Raw genomic sequence first — 24,620 nt, 5'->3', positions numbered from 1 at the left:
GATTAGGGTAAAACAATAAATTTTAAAGATAAATTCATTGTAAACTTATGATGTTTCAGGTATTCTCTGTGCTACGTTTTAAAATAATTTCATTTAATCCTTAACAGCCTAAGAAGTATTGAACAGCCATTTAATAGCACAAACGCAGACAGTAAGTAATTAGCCCAAGGTTATAGAGCTCCAATTCTATGGTCAGGATTTGAATCCAAGTTTAGCTCTGAAGTTTGTGTTCTTAACCGCAATGTATATTGCTTCTCTAGTTCCATTTCCCTTATATGAGCCCTGTCACAACAGGAATTATTGTACAAACATGAAACAATGCATTTCACATTTCATAGATGTAAGTTTCTGAATTATAACTTTCCTTTTTTAGCTTGAAGGGGAAAAATAAATTTTATTCTACTCAGCAATTTCCCTAGTCTCAAACTACTACCCAAACAACTATTAAAACTTTGTGATTGTGGTTTCTAAGTAAGCCACGTCATTTATTTTTTAAAGATTGTATTTATTTGACAGAGAGAGAGAGCACACGCACACAAGCAGGGGGAGCAGCAGGCAGAGGGAGAAGCAGGCTCCCCACTGAGCAGGGAGCCTGATGTGGGGCTCGATCCCAGGACTCTGGGGTCATGACCTAGCCAAATGCAGACGCTTAACCGACTGAGCCACCCAGGTGCCCCTAAGCCACGTCATTTTCAACTAGTAGGTCTAATTTTATTCACTTGCATTCTTTATTTTTAGCATATCTCTTTACCCCTTCTTTAGATGTGCATAATATTTCTGCAACCAAGTAAATGAACTTTATGACCCTCATATTAAGAGAGAGCAGATGGTATTTTCTCTTTTAAATTGAAACTGACCTAGATTTTAACCTGGTTTTTACTCGTGTGTTCTTGAATTTTCTACCCATTGTAGGTTGATGGCCCTTATAGATGAGGGAATCCTCTTACCATTTTAGTATATATGCGCAGTTGCATAAGTAAATGCTTGTACTAAAGACAGCTGGGTATATCACCATTAATATGTTCTACTTACAAAGTTTATACATGAACTCCTAGAGCCAATTTGCAACCAAATGGTGAGCTTTTATTTAAGATGGTGAACACTGTCCAGGTGCAAGACAGCTAGTCTCAAGACAAAAGAATGAAATCCATAGCACAGAATTCAAGTGTTAGAAGCCCAAAAGAAATATTAGCACTTAAAATATATAACTCAGGAAGTCTGCTTTATTATTTTTTTTTAAAACCCTTTCCCCTGGTACATATGTAGAAATAATAAAGCTAACAATAATGAAAACATCTGTAATAGCACACCAACAGATAAACACCACTGACACTTTCAATTATTTCCTTGCAATCTTTGTTCCATGCGCCAAAAATCCCATCAAAATTTTTAAATTGGGATTATACCTGCTTAAGTCTATGTCCTTTTCCATTCAACATTTGAGTATTTTCCCACATCATTAAGAATCTTTTTTTAAAAGCTGATTAATGGTCAGTTAAAATTAAGGGATATTTAGTATTTTGTCATTTTTATTGCCAACATAAACAGAGCTGTAATGAGGTTTTTTTAGTATATAAATCTTTGTGTTGAACTTCAGTTTTTCCATAGGATAGAATCCTGGAAATATGGTAACAACAATATAAACTTTTTTAGGGGTACTGACATATATATTGCCAAATTACATTCCAGAAAGTTTGCACCCTCCCAGCAACCGCACCCAAGAGTTTTCATCCCACAGTACTTTGCCAAGGCTCTTTCACTGAAGACCAACTTTTACTACATACCAGAGGCTAAATTTTCCTCCTGTGGAAATTATATATCCTTTCTCCTTTAAAAATCATACACGAAGTGAAAATTTTTATTAATCTTAGAAATTCCCTTTATGCCAATATGTAAAAAGCATATTGAAAATGGACCCTTAAATTGGATAATGATTAATGCTATGGTTGTTTCTCCTTGGTCCAATAGTGTCAAATCTCGTGAAGTAACTAAAATCCTAATATTAAAAAGTAGAGAGTAAGAAGGCAAAAGTGAGGGATTTTACAGATAGCTAAGAATATGGTTTTGTTCTTTTGTTTTAATCATCAGTCTTCTAAAAAAAAACGTCAAGAGCTATTAGATGGAAGAGAACATAATGCAGATGCATTAACAGGTGAATATCACAAACTGAAGAGCTCTAAAAATTATCAGGTGTACCTTAAAATAAAAGTAACACTGGAGTACAGGTTTAGTATTTGTCTAAAGCCATGCAAGCCACAAAACACTGCAAAAGAAGTTAGGACTCCATGCACAATACGGGTATAAAACAGAAAAGAAGATACAATGGAATATTATTTAGCCATAAAAGAATTTGAAATCTTGCCATTTTCAACAAGAGGGATGTTTCTAGAGGGTATAATGCTAAGTGAAGTAAGTCAGAAAAAGACAAATACCATGATTTCACTCATATGCGGAATTTGAGAAACAAACAAACAATTTGCTAGAGTGACACAGAGAGAGAGAGAAGGAGACTCCTCACTGAGCAAGGAGTCCAATGTGGGGCTCAATCCCAGGACCCTGGGATCATGACCTGAGCCGAAGGCAGCCACTTAACCAACTGAGCCACCCAGGTGTCCCCCCCAAAAAAATTAAAAAAACCCTTTAATTCCATTATAGTTAACATACAGCAGAGTCTTAAATATAGAGAACTGGTAGCTGCCAGAGGGGAGGTAGGTGGGGGATGGGTGAAACAGGTGAAAGGGATTCAGAATACATTTACTGTGATGAGCACTGAGAAAGGTACAGAATTGTTGAATCATACTGTATACCTGAAACTAATATAACACTGTATGTTAATTATACTTGAATTTTAAAAATAAGTAAAATTTAAGACTGATGAATCACTGACCTCTACCTCTGAAACCAATAATACATTGTATGTTAATTGAATTTAAATAAAAAATGTTTAAAAAAATAAACAGATGGGGCGCCTGGGTGGCACAGCGGTTAAGCGTCTGCCTTCGGCTCAGGGCGTGATCCCGGCGTTGTGGGATCGAGCCCCACATCAGGCTCTTCTGCTATGAGCCTGCTTCTTCCTCTCCCACTCCCCCTGCTTGTGTTCCCTCTCTCGCCGGCTGTCTCTGTCAAATAAATAAATAAAATCTTAAAAAAAATAAATAAATAAAATAAACAGAAAAGAGAGTGAAACAGACTGAAGCTCTACTAGCTCCTGGTTTAAAAAACAGATTTTTTAGCATCCAACACAAACCTATGACTATGTTTAAAGAAACCTGAATGCCAGGTAACAAATTTATGACACAAGAAAGACTTAATGATTCTGTCCAATACCTGTGACTATACACTTCAGTATTTTATGGCTTAAACGTGGGAACTGGAGAGGAAAAAGAATAAAGGTGACACATTTATTTGGAAAAATAAAGTTAAAACCTGACTTACTTCTCTAAAATGGCAGAGGGAAAAGAAAGAAGGGCAAAGGGAGAGAGAGTGCACATGTGCGTGTCTTTTCTACCATTCCTGTAACAGATTATCTAATCTATAATAACTGGACAAGAACTTATCCCCAAGTGACAAACTTAAGGACCCTACAATATTTTTGCCTAAAAATTTATCCATACAGAATTCTACATAAACGTGCACCAACCGTAAGCAGCATGTCTATGATTCATGTGCATGCACCTCGGCTATAGATTCACCTGTAAATGTTGTTTGAGCTGCACATAACAAATTTTAGTATGTCTGTCTTATTTGCGTATAGAAAAAGTAGCTGAGGGATGGTGGCCCAGTTGGTTGAACGTATGCCTTTGGCTCGGGCCGGGATCACTGAGACCCGCGTGGGGCTCCCTGTTCAGCGGAGAGTCTCCTCCCTCTGCCCTTCCCTCTGCTCGTGCACTCAATCGATCGATCAATCAATAAAATCTTTTTTTAAAAAAGAGGTATTGATTTTTTAAAAAATCAATTACTAAACTTCCACTTCAAGAAAAGAGAAAGTAATCGCAGGGCAAATTCAAAGGAAATGAAAGAACAAAGACGTAACAGTGAAAGCACACAAAAGTAGGGAGGGGAGAGAGAACTGAAGCCAAAAGTTGGTTTTGGGGCAAGTTTAATGAAATTGATTAAACCCTAGGAAAGAGTATCGGGAGAGGGAACGCAAATCAGCAGTATCAGAAATGAAAGGAGAGATTACCATGGACTTTGAGATATTAAAAAGATACTAAGGATACAAGAAACAACTTTACCTCTATAAATCTGACAATCTAGATGTGTACAAATTCCCTGAAAAACACAATTTACCAAAAGACACATACACACCCACCCAAAAATATAGAAATCAGAAAATTCCCCTATTAAAAAAAAAGCTGGTCTCTATTAAAACCTTCCTACAAATGAAACCCCAGGCCAGATGGTTTCACCAATAAAATCTGAATAATCAATGAAAAAATAACAAATCTTACACAAATTCATCCACAGAATAGAAAAAAAAATGTTATCCATAAAACCTTGATATCAAAATCTATTTTAAACTCTTTGCAAACATTATTGCACTTGATCCTCTTCACAATCCCATGCAGTAGTTACTACTGTTAAGCTCATTTTACAGAGGAAAAACTGAGGCTCAGAGGTCATAAAATTTAGCCAGTCATAAGACTAGTACGGTGGAAAGCTCAAATCTGAACACAAACACCATGACCTGAGTCCATGCTCTTTAACACAGGCTACACTGAATGATTTAATGCTTTGCTCTGGAATTGACACAGGGCTTAAATACTTCATTTGATAACTGACCAGGTAAGACACCAGCAAAAGAGGGGCTACATACTCAAGCATCACCATCTACAGTGCTTGAGCTTTCTTATTACTGTGAGACCTATTTCTATTTCTTTAAATAACAGTTTTATGGTTACTTCACGAATTATTCAGAATATGCTCCATTTTTTTAAAAAAGATTTCATTAATTTATTTGAGAGAGAGAGTGAGCGAGCACAAGCAGGGGGAGTGGCAGGCAGAGGGAGAGGAAGAAGCAGGCTCCCTGCCAAGCAGGCAACATCATGATGTGCTTGATCCCATGGACCCTGTGATCATGACCTGGGCCCAAAGCAGACACTTAACCAACTGAGCCACCCAGGCGCCCCAGAACATGCTCCATTGTTTAGTATCTCATAGTAGACATACCAATGTAGCTTAACTAGTATCTTAAACATCCTACCTGATTCTGCTGGAGGGGGGGCTGAGACTGTCCATCAGGAGCCTGGCCCTGGCTGTCATTCCCTCCTACTGGAGAGCCACGAGTCGTGGCTGTCATACTCGACACAGGGCAGATCTTTGCAATTTTGTCTGCTTATGTAGTTGTCTTGAGAAAAGAAATTATAGTCCACTTATAGAAGATGAAGTACCAGCATTTGTCAGTCTTAAAAAGCTCCAATTCAAGAATAAACCATCTTGCAGAGACCATTGCATAACCTATAAGGAAAAAAAGTACATTTGTTTTAGATTTAAAAATCATGAATTAAGGAACTGTTCAATCTTAGTATTACCAGTGAATCTAGTCAAGAGAAGGTGGCTATATAATGAGAGGGGTAAGGTGAAAAGCTAAGTCTCTAATACCATATTCAACTTAAACTGGTAACTGTAGATCAGCTTGTACCAAACCACAGCCTTACAGGTTTCATCTTTCTTTTGGGATTCCAAAGACATTATCGAGGTATTTAGTTGCCATTTTGATTCAGTCACAGAATGGCAAAAACTGTCTTCAACTTGCTAATACCTTCAATACACTGTAAAAATATGTATATATTCAAGACATAAACCAGATAGCAAAATGTTATTTTAAAAAACATTTCAGGAAAGATTGCACAACTAATGTTTATCACTGGTACTAGGGCATTATAAATGGTTTTTGAACACACTTATAACAAGTTTTAACAGAAACTTTAAAACTTTGGGGCAATTTTTCTTTGGAAAAAGTTCAAACTATATACTACTATTCCTAAACAACCCAATCTGTCAGGTGACCCTGACTCTCCACTTTTGACAAGGTTTTGGTCACAGGCATTCTCAAAGGCATGACAAGGCTACAGACCACAACTGTTTAACAACGGAATTTTTTGTTACCTGACCAGCAAAGGTGTATAGGGGAATGCTAGCAAACCCTCAATTCTACATTCATTTGACCAAAGGCTCTCATCTCATCTGAGATGCTCTGAAAAACACTGATGTGCACACCCCACTCCAGACTGAATAAAGTACTGTATTTGAGAGTGAAGCCTAGCCATCAGTACTTTCCATAAATTCTCCCCTGGTGATTGAGAATTGTGCCATCACATTGAGAGCCTTAGCTGATGAGTTATAGGTATTTCACTATAAGGCGACCATATTTTCCATTTAATCCAGAACAGTCCATGTTTATCTCCAATTTAAATATAATCACTTGGGGCACGTGGGTGGCTCAGTTAAGCGTCTGACTCTTGATTTTGGCTCAGGTCATGATCTCGGGGTCACAGGGCTCGATTCCACAACCCTGAGATCACATCTTGAGCCGAAGTCAGACACTTAACTGACTGAGCCACCCAGGCACCCCTAAAATAAGTAAATCTCTAAAAATAAACAAATCTTTAAAAATAAATAAATATAATCACTTAACCCAGAGATAGGTCCTTAACAAGATTTTGTTTCACTTATCAAATTTGTGTAACAACAACAAAGTTTAAAACCGATAGTATCAAGTATTAGTGAGGCTAAAAACAGACACATAAAAATGCTTAATACATAAAGTGAAAATACAAAAGAGAACATGATTGAGCAGCCTCTCTTTTACTTTTGTTTTCCATATTCATACACCCTACATTACAAAAAAAATTCACTAAGTAAACAATTTTAAAAACCTGGAGAAACTAGCCAGTAATTTTCTTTACAGTCATTTTGGGTCTGCTGGCAAATTATTTGAGTACCTTTCTTTTCTTACCACTCAAAATTATCGGCTAATCATTTCAACTTGATTCTTCTCCACTTCAAATTTGTTCCAATTTCTTCCCTTCGTTTCCCGACCTGGCTTCATGATCCACTTATATACTCTCCCCAAAGGATGATCCCCTCGTTCTTTTCCTGGATGCCTTGTTCTTCGTCTATAAATATGCTTGAGTCTTCCTTACTGAAGAACCACCAATCTCTGCCCTTCCCTTTTCCCAAAAATCTTAAGAAGAATGTCTCTGCCTCTCCTTTCACCTCTTTCATTTTCCATCATCATCTGGCTGGGTCTAAGCTACCAAAATTGCTTTAAGCCAGTGGGTCTTACTGAGGACTATGGATGGATTTGAAGAGCAACTCCCCTAAAACCACATGCAAAACTTTGCGAATATATACATTTGGAGAGGAGAGAAAAGGGAGATGGTCTGATTCATAGACCATCAATGCTCTACTAACGGACAAATTGAATAACTACTTCTTGCTGTTCACCCTGTGTGCCCTCTTCTCAGCATGAGATACAAGCGGCCACCACTACCCCTCCTTCCCTTCTTGAACCTCTGAGCTTCCTTTGTTTATACAATACTGGACTCCAGGCTTCCTTTCCTTTCTACTTCGTTTCAAAGGGGGATGGTGGTTAAGTAGTAATGATGTCAGTGAGGACTAGTTTTGAATACTGAAACACAGGTGGAAACATCCACTAGATAGTTCGCTCTCCAAGTCTGGAATTGAAGCAAAACTTGGGGATCTTGAACATAGAGCCAGTTTTCACAAAAGGGTCAAAGGAGATGGACAAAATTAGTATAACCTCAGAGCCCCCCACCGTCCCATAAACACAACCTCCAGCAGGGTACCACCTACAGAGAGGAGTGGGTCTCAATCTTATGGGGCAGTAGGAAGTAGCAATAATAATATTCCCAAGCATGGGGAAAATCTAGGAGAGAAGACAAATCCTGAGGCACACCAAAAAGTTAAAGTCCGGTTTATTTTAGTTTTTGTTTTTGTTTTTTTTTGCAAATCTCTACCATTTACACAGAATGTGGTCTTTTTCTAAAATTAGAAAACCAAGCATCTAAAAAGTAACTTGACCAAAGCACAAGTAGAAAGTTAACAACTCTAGAATTAATTCTATTACCTTGTCCACTGCACCAATAGTATCTCTCTTTAAAGTCTTTCCAGGAAGCAATCCAAGGACAAAAGAATGAATAAACAAAATGTGGTATGCACACACAATGAGACACTCTCTAGTGTTAAAAAGGAAGGAAATTCTAACAAATGCTACCACATGGATGAACCTTGAGGACCCCTTGAGGACACTATGCTAGTGAAATAAGCCAATCACAAAGAGACAAATATTCTGTGATTACACTTATATGAGGTGCCTACACTAATAAAGAAAGTAGAAAGGTGGTTACCAAAGGTTATGGAGAGAGGAGACTGGGAAGTTAACAATAGGTGCGTTTCAGCTTGGGAAGATAAAGTTCTCGCGATGAATGGTGATGGATGATGGTGATGGTTGCACAATGTGAATGTACTTAATGGCCACTGAATTTTACACTTAAAAATGGTTAAAATGATAAATATAATTTCTCACAATAAAATTTTATATATATAGCACTGACTGCTCTCTTGCTTTACAGTCCTTTAACATTTGGAGATCATTTGAGTTAAAACACCTTAAAATCATGTCCTCATGTTGTTTTATGCTCAATATCCTTCTATCTATATGTATCCCAATAACCCCCATCTACAGACAAATCGAAACTATTGGCAACAGTCTGGAAATAAATTATTCTAAATAAATGTGTTCTGTGGATTACTAAAGAACTATCCCTTTAAACAAAATAACTTTAAGGTAAATGGAAAGGGAGAAGTGTAACCTCTCCGCCAAACAACATACCTTTTACTCTGACCACAGAACTCAATCATCATCTGCTTCTTGCAGAATATCCCACTGACAAAAGCCTCAAGCTGCTTGCCATCCCTATCTCCTCTTATATAATTCTCACCTTTCTATCCCTTGGTTTCTAGATTTCTTCTACCTCTGTCAAGTTCTCTACACTTCAAGATTTCCAGTACTGCTGAGCAGGTATGTCAGGTCTCAGCACAACATACTCTGCTCTCTCTCCCACCACGTAAGAATTGATACCTTTTCCTCAGTAGGCTAGGATTGAAAGATTAAGAGCAAGAAAAAGGTATGGAGCAATTAAAAATACTTTCTGGCTTTTTAAAACATAACTTTTATTTCAAAATCCCACCTCTGCCACTTAACAAGCTACCTATCTTAAATGCCAGTAACGTCCACTCTATTTTCACAGGTGTTTAAAACTGAGATAATGGCACCCACAAAAAAGCTACGAGGATTATTTTAATAAAGGTGTTTTGCAAATACCAAACACACAGTATTTCTCAAAATATGTAACTTTCTTTTCCCTTTCTATAATGTACTATGCAGCGTTCCTGAATATCTGAGGTAATAATTGGAAAACGTTTTCAGATATAATTTGGAAAGCTTTAAATAGGAAAAAATTTATCAAAGATACGCTACAACTAAGTTATCCAAGAGTAACACTGCTACCTTTCTTAGTAAATCCCATTCAATCCAAGTGGAGGAAACCGATGGGAATCACACTATTTTACCTGATTTCAAGATGCAGTTCCAAGACACTATAGAGCTTGTCTTCCAGAAGACATTTAGGTATAACCAGGAAGGCTAGAACAAACTTTCTACCAAGTCAAAGCAGCAGTATCCTGCACTGAGCAACTCAAAAATTATTCACATCACTTAAAATTTAACATAATAACCACTTCCTAAAGGAATGCTCAAATTCAACAAATCCAATGTGAAAATTTACTGTATGAAGTTTTAAACTTTGCATAAAAAGCATCAAGTTCTATTTTAGAAAAACAAACGTACTGTAAGGGTCACTGTTCTCCCTTTCTTTCACTTAGGTTTTACCCAAAATTATGTTGGATTTTCTGCAATGCAACATGTAACCACAATGGTAACATTAGATGGCCTTTAGAAGACAGCATTTTTTATACTCAAACTGAGCATCTCAGTATCTTCCAAGATGGGAGAAGCAACACCTTCACCTGTTTAAAGGTTGACATTGTGTTGTTGTTTTTTTTTAATAACCTAGTATTCCCTAAGTGGCAACCGTTTATATTCACTTTAAAGTTTGCAAAACTGAATTTCTCCAACAGTTTTTTTTTTAAGATTTTAGAGTATAAAAAAACTTATTTTTAGGCCAAGAATATTTAGACCTTTTTGAATTTTATTTATTTTTTAAAATAAGATCTTTCCTTTTTTTTTTTTTTTTTTTTTTGGACTTATTTATTTGAGAGCAAGTGCAGCACGAGGTAGGGAGGAGGAGAGGGAGATTGAGGATCCCAAACAGGCTCCACGTCCAGCATGGAGCCTGACACGGGGCTCAACTTCACAACCTTGAGATCATGACCTGAGCAGAAATCAAGAGTCAGGCACTTAACCAAGTGAGCCAACCAGGTGCCCCAACGTTTTTGAATTTTAAATCGGGATTTCTATTACTATGACAGAATTCAATATGTTTAAAGGTAAACTTTTTGTGCATTGTTATCTGGAAGAAAAAGTATCCCGTCCTACATAGAAGTTTTTCTACTACATGAGAAAGGACACATACAACTACTGCAGGTTTTAGACACTTCCATGGACACAGAGAAACTGCCAAAACCCAAAAACTATATGTGCATATAAAAGAACACAAAATAAAAACAAACAGTATTATCTGCACCAACAGCTGGACTTACAGGATGTTTTTTTAATATACCTTCTAAGAAAACATTGAAAATGTGAATAAAAATAGTTACTGGAAATAATCCTGATTCTAATTTTTAGGTAACCTTACTTGCAAACATTGCTACTTTATTCACTTTAATTATTTAACTATGTATGATTATTTCTTGTCACACACCTCACAATTACATTAAAATATTATGCTCTATAACCACTCTAGTGGGTAAAGGCAAAATAGGTTTCAGTATTCATACTATCTAAGGAATTTTTTCTTTTGTGGACTTGTTGGTTCCATTCCATTCTAAGTTTCTCTGTGACTCTGCAATTCTACACCCAGTTACAACATGTGTTTTTTCCCCTCACACCAATCAATTCTCAGACTCTACCTGGGTGTCCTACAATTTGATTAAATTCTGACACTATCTACCTGGAGATAGCATCAGATCCCACAGGTTAAGGGCTCAATCAGTCCTATAAGATTGCCCCCCTCTCACCCACCTCAGTCACCAGTCCAAGTTGTCACCTATGCTTCTCACTAACCGGCTATAGACTGGAGTTTCCAATGACCCCTGTGCCTTGGATTCGATTAATTTGCTTAAGTGGCTCACAGAACTCAGAAAAACATCGTACTTACTACATTATGGCTTATTATTAAAGGATATAACTCAGAAACGGCTAAATGGAAGAGACACATAAGACTACATATGGAGAAAGGGCAAGGAGTTTCCATGTTCTTTCTGGGCTCACCATTCTCCCCAAATTTCCACGTGTTTACCAATCCAGAAGCCCTCTGAACCCCGTCTTTTTGGAGTTTTACAGAGGCTTCATTACATAGGCATGACTGATTAAATCATTGGCTATTGAAGGTTAAAGTCAATCTCTAGTCTCTCCCCACACCCCAAGGAGGGGGAAAGGGAAGGGGTTGAAAGTTCCAACACTCTAATCACGTGGTCGGTCCCCCTGGCAACCAGCCTCCAACATCAGGGGCTTTCCAAAAGTCACCTCATTAACATAAGATGCCCCTTTTTGGCTCTTACCAATTAGGAAATTCCTAGAGTTTTTGAAGCTCTGTGCCAGAAACTGGAATGAAGACTGAATATATATTCATTATAAATCACAGTATCACAGGCTCCCTTACAGTTCCATCTTAATTTGTACATTACTCTAGCAAAGTTGTAAGTATTTATGTATCAGGCACAATAGTAGGTGCTTTATTTGCATAACCTCGTCATCACCATCACACCTATCCCATATGACTATTAATCCAATTTAACAGACGTGAACAGAGTTAAAACATTAAGTAACTTGAGCATGTCCAACATGGAGTTACTAACATGCGTTAGACTCTAAAGCCATTGGCTCTCCCATAAAACCATGAAGGTTCTCCATAGCTTCCAAGATGTTCTCTCTGAAGGGGGAGAATTAAGATGGGGAAAAAAAGGGGTAGGGGGGACAAGGATAAGGGATTGTGATCTCTCAAAATCATGGTTACTGTCAAGCCTCCAATTACGTTTTATCTTTTTGGCATTAGAAATGAACACCATGACTCTTATTAAAATGCGAACTATATCATATCATGGCCCTGCTTAAAAATCTTCAAAGACCAGGACGAAGACCAAAATACTTCTTGGAAGTCTACAAAGTCCTCCAACTCCAGTCTCATCTTGCAACTACCCCAGCCGTCCCCCAGCCTGTTCCAACTCCAGTTCGATTTGCCTTCTTGTGCCTTCCAATGTACTCCTTCACGTGGACTCAAGCCTCTGAGCAAGCGTCTTAGTTTCCCCCTAATGATTCACCAGCGCTCAACTCACCTGACTCAGAACTCACCAAGTACTCCTCTCTGAGGCTCTGAGAGCCAGCTGCACTTTTCTTAAAGCATCTGTGTGATGATCACACTCCCTACGAAAACAAAAGTTCCCTAAGGGTAGAAGTTATATGAACTTTGGTCATCCTTACACCCCAAGGATTCACTGGCACACAACAGGTAGGTACTCAAAACAAAAATGGGGTGGAGAGGGTAGTAAAAACAACATCAAAGTCAAATAAACCCTCTCCCTTACCATCTCCAACAATTCTTCTTTTATAATGTGTCCAAAAGTATCTTTTCCACTCCCACTGCACATTAAGAGACTCCAATTTTAACAGCATACTGGCTGATCTCCACACTAACCAATCTGTTTAGTATATTAATGGTAAATTAATCCAACACATTCGTTCTCTGAAATTTTTAGTGGCTTCCTCCTCTCCACCTTTTATGTAAGTACTATTCAAGGTCATTCTCAATCAGCCCTAATTATTTTTCATCTCTCATTTCCCAATTTCAATACTACAGCCAGGCTGACATACCTCAAATTTTAAATAAAAATTCTCTTATTAATAGTGATGATAACAGTTACCGTTTGAGTGTTTGTGTCAGGCACTATTCTAAACAAGTTATATGAATAACTTATTTAATCCTCAGAACAAGCCTATTATTAGCCCCATTTCAGGAGTAAAGAAAGTAGGGCAGTGTGAATAAATAGGCAGTACAAGTGGGAGAGACAGGATTCTACCCCAGGTAGCACAAACTCAAGGGTTCTACGGTTTTAACCATCATGCCATACATTAATAACGCTGGAAAACAAGGAAAAATCTACCGTTAATCTCACCATATCCGCACCTCCAGATAAACGCCATCAAAATGTTTTTGATGCACGGGGCGCCTGGGTAGCTAAGCGGGCAGTGCCTGGGTGGTTCAGTTGCTGGGTGTCTGCCTTCAGCTCAGGGCCTGATCCCAGGGTCCTGGGATCAAGCCCCACATCGGGCTCCCTACTCTGCTGGGAGCCTGCTCTTCCCCTCCCACACCCCCTGCTTGTGTTCCCTCTCTCGCTGGCTGTCTGTCAAATAAATAAATAAAATCCTTAAAAAAAAAAAAAAGTTTTTGATGCAAAAACACATTTTTTATAAAACTGGGTTTTTCGCCTCATTTAAAATTTTCCCATGTTACTCTTCTACAACACTGTTAATAGCTACACACCACAGAATTTTCTTCTAAAACACTGTCATTGTATTCCTAAGAAATACAGCACAATAAATAACCATATTATAAAAAATGGTTGTTTGGTGGAACATGGAAGATTTCAGGTTTCAGGAGTTTAAAATGCAGCAAGTTATCCTCAATAGCTGAGTCTACAGCTCCAAACCTAAATATCCCTAAGCAATTTTAAAATGTAGTCTTTGCTCAAGAGTAAAGGACTTTCTTTTCCTAGCTCCACCAGTACCACCATTATCATGGACACAGGACCCATCACTCTTTTCACAATTATGATATATTAGACACAAAACCAGTCAAGGCAGCTATATTAAGCACAGGTTCCCCAGCCCCCAAATGTGATGCTAGCTCTAGACAGCTTTACATCCAATCAATAACTCAGGCTAATGCAAATGACGATGTCTAATTAATCTTTGTTAAATCCAATTACTTCAGCTTAATGCTCATATTCTATTACCACCACTGTTAAACACACACAGGCCTTATTTTTTGTCACTAAATCACCATATGCAAACGTAACATTGTGGATCAACTATACTTCAATAAAAAAAATAAATTCTAAAAAATTTTAAAATAAAGTCACTATATACACCCACCGCTGCTTTCTATGGATAACTTGTATAGGTCATCAAAACAGAACCGCATTCCGCATTTTAAGTTTTTTTTGTTGCAACAAAAATGTATTCATTTAGAAATGCTAGGTAATGGCTAAACACTTATTCAAAACTTCTCCATGCTAAGTGTCTGTCAAGTCATACGTAAACAATTAGGGTACTGGAAGCTAGTATATGTATATTAAAGCTTCAATAACTCCAGCATCTTTTCTAAGGCATTCTCAAACATGAAGTGGCTGTAGGCAATGAGTAATCTTAAATTAAAAATGACTTCTGGAATGCTGGCATCAGAAGCTCTGTGGATACTCTCTCCAGTGAAACAACAATAACCAGTGAAAATTACTTAAAAAAATTTTTTTGAAGTCCCTAGAACTTTTCCTAAGGGTATACAGTAAATGAAGAAACACTTATTAAAGAAAATCTACCAAAAAAAAAAAGAAAAAAGAAAATCTTCTGTATCTCAGTAAGAACAGTCTGTGGCATTTTGGGCCAGCTCAGCAGGACAGAAGCTCCATTCCACGTGGGTGCAGCCAAGAACACAGGGCTCTCTCCTCCAACTTTCCAGTCAAGGTTATCTCCCCAGGAGAGGGAAAGCAGCTAGCATTTGTTATCATCCCCAACTCTGACTTGCAAGGGCTCTCTTGCAGGCCCAAGCAGCTGAGATGCCTAGGGCTTTTTTTCTATCCAAGCCCTACTTGTGGAGCAGAAGTATGACCCCAGGTTCTCCAGGCCAAGAATACTGTGCTCCTAATGGCCCTTACTCCATCTCATTCCTAAGACTGAGGTTGCACACCAGGAGACACAAGCTAAGAACACCAGAGGCCGCTGCTCCCACCTAGCACCCTACTCATGAAGCAGGGGTGTCACTGACAGAAGTGAGCCATTGTTTCACCACCCCACCCCCACCCCAGCCATGTTATGAAGCAATGGTGTAAAGAATTTGCCCAGGACAAGAGGCAGGCCAAAAGAAAGTTTCAAATTTCTCTCAAAGTAAACTGACTTCATTTGGAACAGAGTACAGGAAAGTTCAAATCTGAGGGTGCACTAAAAACAATGTAGACCAAGGTAGTAACCAATCAAGAGACTGGTTGGCTCAGTTGGTTAAGCATCTGCCTTCAGCTCAGGTCATGATCCCTGCTCACTGGGGAGTCTGCTTCTCTCTCTGCCCCTCCCCCCGCTCCTGCTCACTCTTTTTCTCTTCTCCCCCCCCCCCCCAAATAAATAAAAATAAAATCTTTAAGACAAAAAAAAGAGGCTGGTTAATCTCTTGAGAGCAAGAAGCTAAACTTGAAACCAGCTAGCAGTTTACCTAGAAAGAATCAGGTAGAGAGATAGCTAAGGGCCTCCCCTGAATCAAAACAGACCTCAAAGACTGAACTCAAGGGTTACCCCCTACAAAGGAGAAAAACTGAATTTGATCAGACTGTGGGGCAATTAAATCCCAGGGCATCACCTAAAACAATCAAGCAATCAGCCAACAATTAGGGGAGACTAAGATTTGCATGCGATACCAAGACAGGGAGACAGCTTAACACAGATATTCTAAGCCCGTAGCTGCTGAAGAGTAAAACCACAGGCTGCACACTGCAAGGAAAATGGATTTCATGACAGCAGCCTAGCCAGTTGCTAGACAGACAAGCAAGTAACAAGCCCCTAGGTATGGGTAGTGGGGAATTAGTATCCAAAACTGCTACAGTAGATTAAAGATCCAGTGATTCCCCCCAAATTTACAAGATGTGCAAAGATGGGAGATTGTGGCCCATACACTGGGGCAGGCAAACCGAAACCGGCTTTGAGAGGGTCCACATGTCAGACTTAGCAAAGACTTCAAAACAGCTATTTTGAGTATGTTCAAAGAAGTAAAGGAAACTGTGCTTAGAAGATGTAAAGGAGGGGCGCCTGGGTGGCTCAGTCGGTTAAGCGACGGCCTTTGGCTTGGTCATGATCCCAGCGCTCTGGGATCGAGCCCCGCATCGGGCTCCCTGCTCAGCGGGGAGCCTGCTTCTCCCTCTCCCTCTGCCACTCTCCCTGCTTGTGCTCTCCAGCTCTGTCAAATAAATAAATAAATAAAATCTTTAAAAAAATTTTTTTTAAATGTAAAGGAAATGGGTGCCTGGGTGGCTAAGTCAGTTAAGCGTCTGCCTTTGGCTCAGGTCATGATCTCCAGGTCCTGGGATCGAGCCCCGTGATGGGCTCCCTGCTCAGTCAGGGGAGTCTGCTTCTCCCTCTGCCCCTCTGCTCTGTGTATGTGTGCGCTCTCTCTCTCTCTCTCTCTCAAATAAATAAATAAAATGTTTTTTTAAAAAAAGTGAAAGAAAATGCGACAATGTTTAAAAAGAGACTATAAATAAAGAGATAAAAGAGTTAGAAAATTTTTAAAGAAGAACCAAATGAAAATTCTGGAGTCAGAATTTTTAGTCTATAGCTCAAATGAAAAGATTAACTGGTGTGGTTCAACAGAAGATACAAGCTGTCAGAAAAAAGAATCAGCAAACTAGAAGGCAGATCAATAGATTAAGTAATCTGGAGAACAGAGAGAAAAAAAAATGAGTTTCAGAGCAATGTGGAACACAATTAACCATACCAACATATGCATAACGGAGTCCAGAAAGAGAAAGAAAAAGGTATTTGAAGAAATTATGGCCCAAACTCCCCTAAACTGAATGAAAAATATTAATCTACACATCCAAGAAGTTCAGCAAACTCCAAGTAGGATAAATTCAGAGAGACCAGATTGAGAAACAATCGAAATGTCAAAAGCCAAATAAAAAGAGAAGTGAGAAAGCAGGAAGAAGCAAATCATTGCACAGAAAGGTTCCTCAATAACACTGTCAGCTGATTTCTCATCAGACAATATGGAGGCCAGAAAGCAGTGGGATGACACACTCACAGTAGTGAAAGAAAAAATACCTGTCAACCAAAATTGTTTCAAAACTGAAGTCAGAGATCAACTTCCAGCATGACAGCATGAAGAGCTTAGCAGATCCAACTCCCAGTGAAAGAGCACTGATAAATATAATTTTAAAAACAGTATAAATGCATTTCTTCTCTTTTCTGCTCTTAACTGATTTAAAAAGCATAGTATAAAATGAAGTGTACATAATGCGTAATTGGGTCTACTGCATATAGAAGTATTCTCCTATAACTGAATGAATTAACGCATAACCAAATGAATGACCTAAACATAAAATCAAAATCTGTAAAATTCAGGGGTAAATCTTCATGACCTAGCATTTCAGCAATGGATTCTTACAGGTATGACACCAAAAGCAGGATCAACAAAACAGATAAAATGGCCTCACCAGAATTAAAAACTTTTGTGTTCCAAAAGGCATTTAATGCCAAGACAGTGAAAAGACAACCCAGATAACGGGAGGAGGGGAAAAAACCCACTACAGATCATAAATCTAATAAGGGACTTGTGTTTAGAATACACCAAAAAAACCTCCTACAACTCAGTAATAAAAAAAAGACAACCAATTTAAAAATGAGGAAAGCATCTGAATAGGCATTTCTCCAAAGAAGATATACAAATGCCAGTAAGTATGTGAAAAGATGCTCAACACATCATTAGCCACCAGGAAAATGCAAATCAAAGCCCCAGTGAGATAGATTCCTCCCACCAACTAGATGATTACAATCAAAACGATGGAAAATAGTGTTGGTGAGGATGTGGAGGGAGGAGAATCCTTGTGCATTGCTGGTGGTAGTGTAAAATGGTGCAGACTCTGTGGAAAATGGTATGGCAGTTCCCCAAAAAATAAACATAGAATTAGTATATTATGCAGCAATTCCACTTCTGGGTAGACCCAAAAGAGTTGAAAGCAGAGGTTCAAACAGATTATTTGTACACCCATTTTCATAGCAGCACTATTCACAGTAGCCAAAAGGTGGAAGTTATCCAAGTGTCCATCGACAGATGAATAAAATGTGGTATATACAATGTAATATTATCCAGCTTTAAAAAGGAAGTCGAGGGACGCTGGGTGGCTCAGTCAGTTAAGCCTCTGATTTCAACTCAGGTCATGATCTCGGGCTCCGTGCTCAGTGGAGAACCCACTTGCCCCTCCCCCCCCTTCCTCTGCCTCTCCCTGCACTGGTGCTCACTCTCCCTCCCACGTACATCTTTAAAAATAAAAACAAAAAGGAAGTCAAGACATATTATAACATGCATGAACCCTGAAGACATTACACTAAGTGAAATAAACCAGTCACAAAAGGGCAAATATTGTAGGGTTCCACTTATCTGTAGCACATAGTCAAATTCAGACACAAAAAGATAGTGGTTCCCCCAAGATCAAGCACTTGGGGGGAAAGGAATTTGAGGAGTTAGTAGTTAATGGACACAGAATTAAAGCTGGGGAAAATGAACACATTCTGGAGATGGACGGTGGTGACAGCTGCACAACAATGTGAATGCACTTAATACCACAGAACTGTACACTTAAAAATGGTTGAAATGGTAAATTTTATATTATGTATACTTTACCAACAGAAGAAGGGCAGGGGACAGGAAAGTGTTGGCAAGAACGTAGAGAAAGTAGAAACTTCATACACTGCCAGCAGGAATACAAAATGGTGCAAAATCTATGAAAAACTTCAGCAGTTTCTCAAAAAGTTAAATTCACAATTAACATATGACCCAGTTGCTTAACTCCTATGCATACAAATGAGAAATAAAAACATGTCCACACCAAAAACTTGTACACAAATGTTTACAGCAGCATTAGCCAAAATATAGAAAACACCCAAATGTCTGTAACAGATGAATTAACAAAATGATTCTTCATAAAGAAGAATATAGTTCTGATATATGCTACCGTATGGATGAGCCTTGAAAACACTATGCTAAGTAAAATAAGGCAGTTACAAAAGGACAAATAAACTGATTCCATTTGTCTACTTAGGTAAATTCATAGTGACAGAAAGCAGAGGTTACCAGGAGCTGAGCTGAAGGAAAGGAAGGATAGAAAATTACTAGTTGGCAATAACAGAATGTGTCTGAGGTGATAAATAAGTTTTGGAAGTAGATAGCGGTGATGGTTGTACACCACTGTGAATATAAATAATTCCACTAAACTGTACACTTAAAATGGTTAAAACAGCAAATTCTGTGATGTTTTAACACAATTTTTAAAAATGATACACCAAAACCAGTAAATTGTATACTTTAAATGGATGAACCATAGGATATGTAAATATCTTAATAAATCTACTAAAAGAAAATGTAAAAAAAATAGTGAAAAAAATCATTAAAAGGGATTAAAATACATTAGAAAATATCCACCTGAGGCGAAAGAAATCAGTAAAAGAGAGAGACAAACAAAAAAAGACATGAGATACAGAGAACAGAGTAAAATGGCAGATGCAAATCCAGCTAGATCAATGACATTAAATGTGAATGGCTCATAAAATTCAATCAAATCAGAGACTGGATTTAAAAAGGAAGATCCAACAACATGCTGTCAATAGAATTTTAGATCCAAGGATACAAATTGGTTAAAAGCAAAAAGGATGGAGGAGCGCCTGGCTAGGCCAGTTGGTAGCACATGCAACTCGATCTCAGCTTCATGAGTTTGAGCCCCACGTTGGGCACAGAGGTTACTTTTTTTAAAAAAGTCAAAGAATGGAAAAATATGCACCAGGCAAAACAGCAATCACAAGAACGGTGAAGTGTCTATACATTTATCACAAAAAATAGACTAAGACAGAAATATATTACTAAAGATAAAAACAACATTTTATAATAAAAGGGTCCATTCGTCAAGATGTAACAATTACAGGGGTGCCTGGGTGGCTCCGCCATTAAGCGTCTGCCTTCGGCTCAGGTCATGATCCCAGGGTCCTGGGATCGAACTCTGCATCGGGCTCCCTGCTCTGTGGGAAGCCTGCTTCTCCCTCTCACACTCCCCTTGCTTGTGTTCCCTCTCTCTGCTCTCTTTCTCTCTCTCTCTCTCAAATAAAAAAAGAATCTTAAAAAAAAAAAAAAAAGATTTAACAATTATAAATACATACATGCAAACTACCAGAGCCCCAAAATATACGAAGCAAAAAATGACAAAAAAGGAAAGGGAAATAGATAATTTAACAAGTTAAAACTTCCAACTCCCCACTTTCAATAATGGATGGAACTACTACGAAAAGATCAAGGATGGAGAAGACTTTAATAACACTATAAACCAACTAGACCATACAGACATACGTAGAACACTCTAGGAGAAGACTTTAATAACACTATAAACCAACCAGACCATACAGACATATATAGAACACTCTACCAACAAGAGAATACATACTCTTCTTGAGTGCACATGAACATAGAATGGACCATATGCTAGGCTGTAAATCAAGTCTCAATTAATTTAAAGGATTGAAAGTGATGTTCTTTGAAAACAGAAATAAAACTAGAATTCACCAAAGGAAATTAGTTTATTTTGGCACAGTGATCATATTCAAACCACTTACTAGTTTCTCAATTGATTTTCCTATATATAATCCTGCCATCTACAAATAATGAAAATTCTGAATTCTCCTTACAGACAAAACAAAGGCACAATCATATCACTGAAATATACCATAGACTATTTCTTCTCATTTTTTCTTAATATTTATACATTATATTAGCATACCTATGTATGTATTCAGCTCCATAGCTTGTACCTTGAAAACTAAAACATTACAAATCCTCACACATCACTACTTTTTAAAATTGTCCAGCCCTGGGGCGCCTGGGTGGCACAGCGGTTAAGCATCTGCCTTCGGCTCAGGGCGTGATCCCGGTGTTATGGGATCAAGCCCCACATCAGGCTCCTCTGCTGTGAGCCTGCTTCTTCCTCTCCCACTCCCCCTGCTTGTGTTCCCTTTCTCGCTGGCTGTCTCTATCTCTGTCAAATAAATAAATAAAAAATCTTAAAAAAAAAAAAAATTATCCAGCCCTGCATAAACAATAGCCATCCAAATACACCCAAAACATCGGGCGCCTGGGTGGCTCAGTCATTAAGCGTCCCCCTTCAGATCAGGTTGCAATCGCAGGGCCCTGGGATCCAGGCCCATATAGGGCTCCCTGCTTAGGGGGAAGTCTGCCCCTTCCTCTCCCTCTGCCCCTCCCCCAGCTCGTGCTCAATCTCAATCTCTCTCTCTCACATAAATAAATAAAATCTTGGGGGGAAAAAAGTTACAAATACACCCAAAACATCAATGAAAACTCAGGAAGTGTTAAAAAACATCAATATTCAGTTAAGTACAATCTACATTTAATCTATTTCAAATCAATGATATGAACAGATGGGGAAGGGGAGAAATAGGATAGTATGGATTAAAAGCAGAAAAAGAACCAAAACGTGAAGCAACGGGGTAGGGGTGACAGACAAGTAAGCTGACATTTACTAAGCACTTACCATGAGCCAGGTTATCATTTAAAGGACCGTAATCTATTAACATATTTAATATTCATAACAATCCTAAGAGGTAGTCATCATTACCAGTTTACAGATGGAAAAAAAACTGAGGTGCACAGACGTAATCTGACTAATCTGAAACAGCTAATAGGGAGAACCAAGTTAGCAAACCTAGATTTCAAATCTAGACAAGGTGGTACCATAGCCTCTGTTCATCCCCTTGCTATGCTCCATCACTATTTGTCCCTATTTCACTGCTGTAAGACATCAGCGGGGAAGAACAGAATGACTTCCCCAATCTTATTAGGTGTGTTAGACAACCACTCGTTAAAAGCCTCATAAAATTATTCTGCCAGAAGCAGTATGGTATACAAAAGCAAATTTGTAACCAGAAACACATGAATTTAAATTCCTACTCTGATACCTACTGTGTTATCTTGAGCAAAGTTCCCAAACCTCTTTGGGACTCAGTTTCCTCTCCTGAAGATATAAGGCTGCGGCTGCGATGATTAAATGAGGTAATGATTACCTTTAAATGCCAGAAGGTATCCAGTGAAGTATTAGTTCCTTTTCCTCTCTAACAACATTCCATTGGAGGGGAGACATTTTAAAGACAACTATTTGCCATTTAGAACTGAAGGTGCAACATGAGTATGAGTTTTGGAATGAAAAAGACTTGGTCAAAGTCTACTTTGCTACAAAACATGCAGCTTTGTAATGGGATTTAGCTCACTGGCAAATGCCAGCAAACACACCTGCAAGTCAACGTTAATTCAGAAGCAATTTCCCCTCAATATACTGATGCCTTGCACCAAGTAACAGCAGCAGTATGAGGGTGGGGGATAAAGGTCTGAACAGGATAGCCATCAGCCCACATTCTTCTTGGCCCAGTCTGGCTACATGCTGCCTTGGAAGTACTGAACACTGTTCTCTCTTATCTTTGTGCATTTTATTTCCCCCATGTGCTCCCTCACTCCATAACCTCAATGTTTCCCTATATGGAAGGGTTCCATTAGGTTACCAGTTTTTAGTAAGTCCTATATTTACTATAGCTTGTCAGAATCCAAGATGTTTTCATCTGTGCTGCTTATTAGAACTTCTATTGTTTCTGTTAGTGCTCTAATTACGAAGTTACATAACTTTTGAGTGATCTCTTTACTCTTAACCCTATTTTTCCCCTATAAATCCAGTTACATTTTGGTGCCTGATTTTGCAGAGCATGAGGTTTTTCAGCAACTACAATGTAACAGACATGCCTTAAAAGGTATTGTTTAAGCTCAAAGTATCACTTTTTCCCTCTCAAATTGGCTAATACCTTCAGAGATTGGGAAGCTTAAATGAGAGAATGTATGTGAAGTGCCTTCAAAATAGAAGGTATCCAATAAACAGCAAGTGTTCTAACAACTGCCAGTTTCTTCTCCCCTGAAATGCCAATCAGATGACTATGTACTCTTGACAACTCTTATTTTTGAACCTTCCCAGACTCCCGATGCATATGGTCTCTAGATCAGTTCAGGGGAAAAGTATTCTCCCAAGTATAAATTATCAGGATTCTATGCTCCTGATATATATATCACAATTGCTCAGGTTGATTTTTAAAATAAATGAACAGCCTCAACAGTTTCATACAAATATAGCTGCTTTTATTATTCTGTTGCTTTAACACAGAATCCTACCATATTTCAAAATTTTGTCCTACTTCTCAAAAAGTTTCAAATCAAAGATTATCTTAACATTTTAAGACAACTCACAGCACAGTATTCCTATCAGAATTTGTGTTGGCTCTAAAGAAAATCTGACAATAGAGAGAATAAAGAAACCAGTAACAAGACATCAAAATCATGTGGTTCGTGGTGCTACATGACTTACAAATTGTTGAGTAGAAGAATGAACAAAGGACCACACTTTTAGGTAGAAACATAAGTGCATTTTTCACTTAATAAATAACCTAGTAAATATGGATTGGAGTCCCAGTTCCAGTCACCTGACTCCAAGCACCAGATTTCTACCAACGATACCAAGCTGGTTCAAGTTTGCCAATTTTGGTTCTACCTTAACAGAAATTTTAAAAACTAAATTACTTTCTATTTTAACACTGTTTAAACATATGTAAATATGAAATTAAGAATTAAACTCCTTATGCTTCTTGCCCTCCTACAAAACAAACTAAATACAAACAAACTATTAATAATAATATAACTTAACAGATGGCAGCATATTACCGACTGCTAAGGCATGGGTTCTTCTGAGTTTTGCACAGCTCTCCTACCACCATCATAAGCCATGTGGGAGACTCAGCCCTCCTACTGAATTACATCACTGTGTATACATGGTGTGCTATGAAATCATTTGTCCTTGGCACCAATGCATCATTATGTGGTAAGTCTTCTTCTGTTGTTCTCACTGTCCCACAAATCAAATGGTACAATTAAGCACCAATGTGTGAAAAATACAAAGCTGACCTAAGTACTGAAATGGTGTGGCAGTTCTTGGGTACCTGAGTGGCTCAGTTCATGATCTCAGGGTCCTGGGACTGAGCCCCAGGTCAGGCAGGCTCCCTGCTCAATGAAGTCTGCTTCTCCCTCTCCCTCCTTTGCCTCCTCCCGCCCCCAGGAGCTATCTGTCTCAAATACATAAAATCTTTTTAAAAAATTAAAAAACGGTGTGGCAGTTCTTGATTAGGAGGCAGTCCAAAATACATGTACTAATTTTAAAACAAGTCTGCTTTCTTTAACAAGAGAACATTTGTTTTAACTTGAGCACAAAAAGGGGACCAAAGAGATACTTTGAAGGCTAACTTTGCATGGAGTAGGGGAGAAGTGGCTCAAAGACCATTAAGATTTAGA

General features: G+C 38.4%; 1 protein-coding gene across 8 annotated transcripts in view; it reads right to left on the bottom strand.

The window, feature by feature from the left end:
* Positions 1 to 24,620, bottom strand: part of USP9X (ubiquitin specific peptidase 9 X-linked) — a 443,410-nt gene that overhangs the window by 96,104 nt on the left and 322,686 nt on the right. For all 8 annotated transcript variants that reach the window (XM_026513318.4, XM_048213431.2, XM_044389368.3 and 5 more), the window contains one exon: positions 5,204 to 5,457. In XM_026513318.4, coding sequence (XP_026369103.1) covers positions 5,204 to 5,299 — 96 coding nt within the window. In that variant the 5' untranslated portion in view covers positions 5,300 to 5,457. The remainder of the gene's footprint in view (positions 1 to 5,203; positions 5,458 to 24,620) is intronic.

Source organism: Ursus arctos, chromosome X (assembly GCF_023065955.2).
Source record: "Ursus arctos isolate Adak ecotype North America chromosome X, UrsArc2.0, whole genome shotgun sequence".
Lineage (NCBI taxonomy): Eukaryota > Metazoa > Chordata > Mammalia > Carnivora > Ursidae > Ursus > Ursus arctos.
The sequence above is the reverse complement of the archived record's forward strand: the minus strand, read 5'-3'. Positions and strand labels throughout refer to the sequence as shown.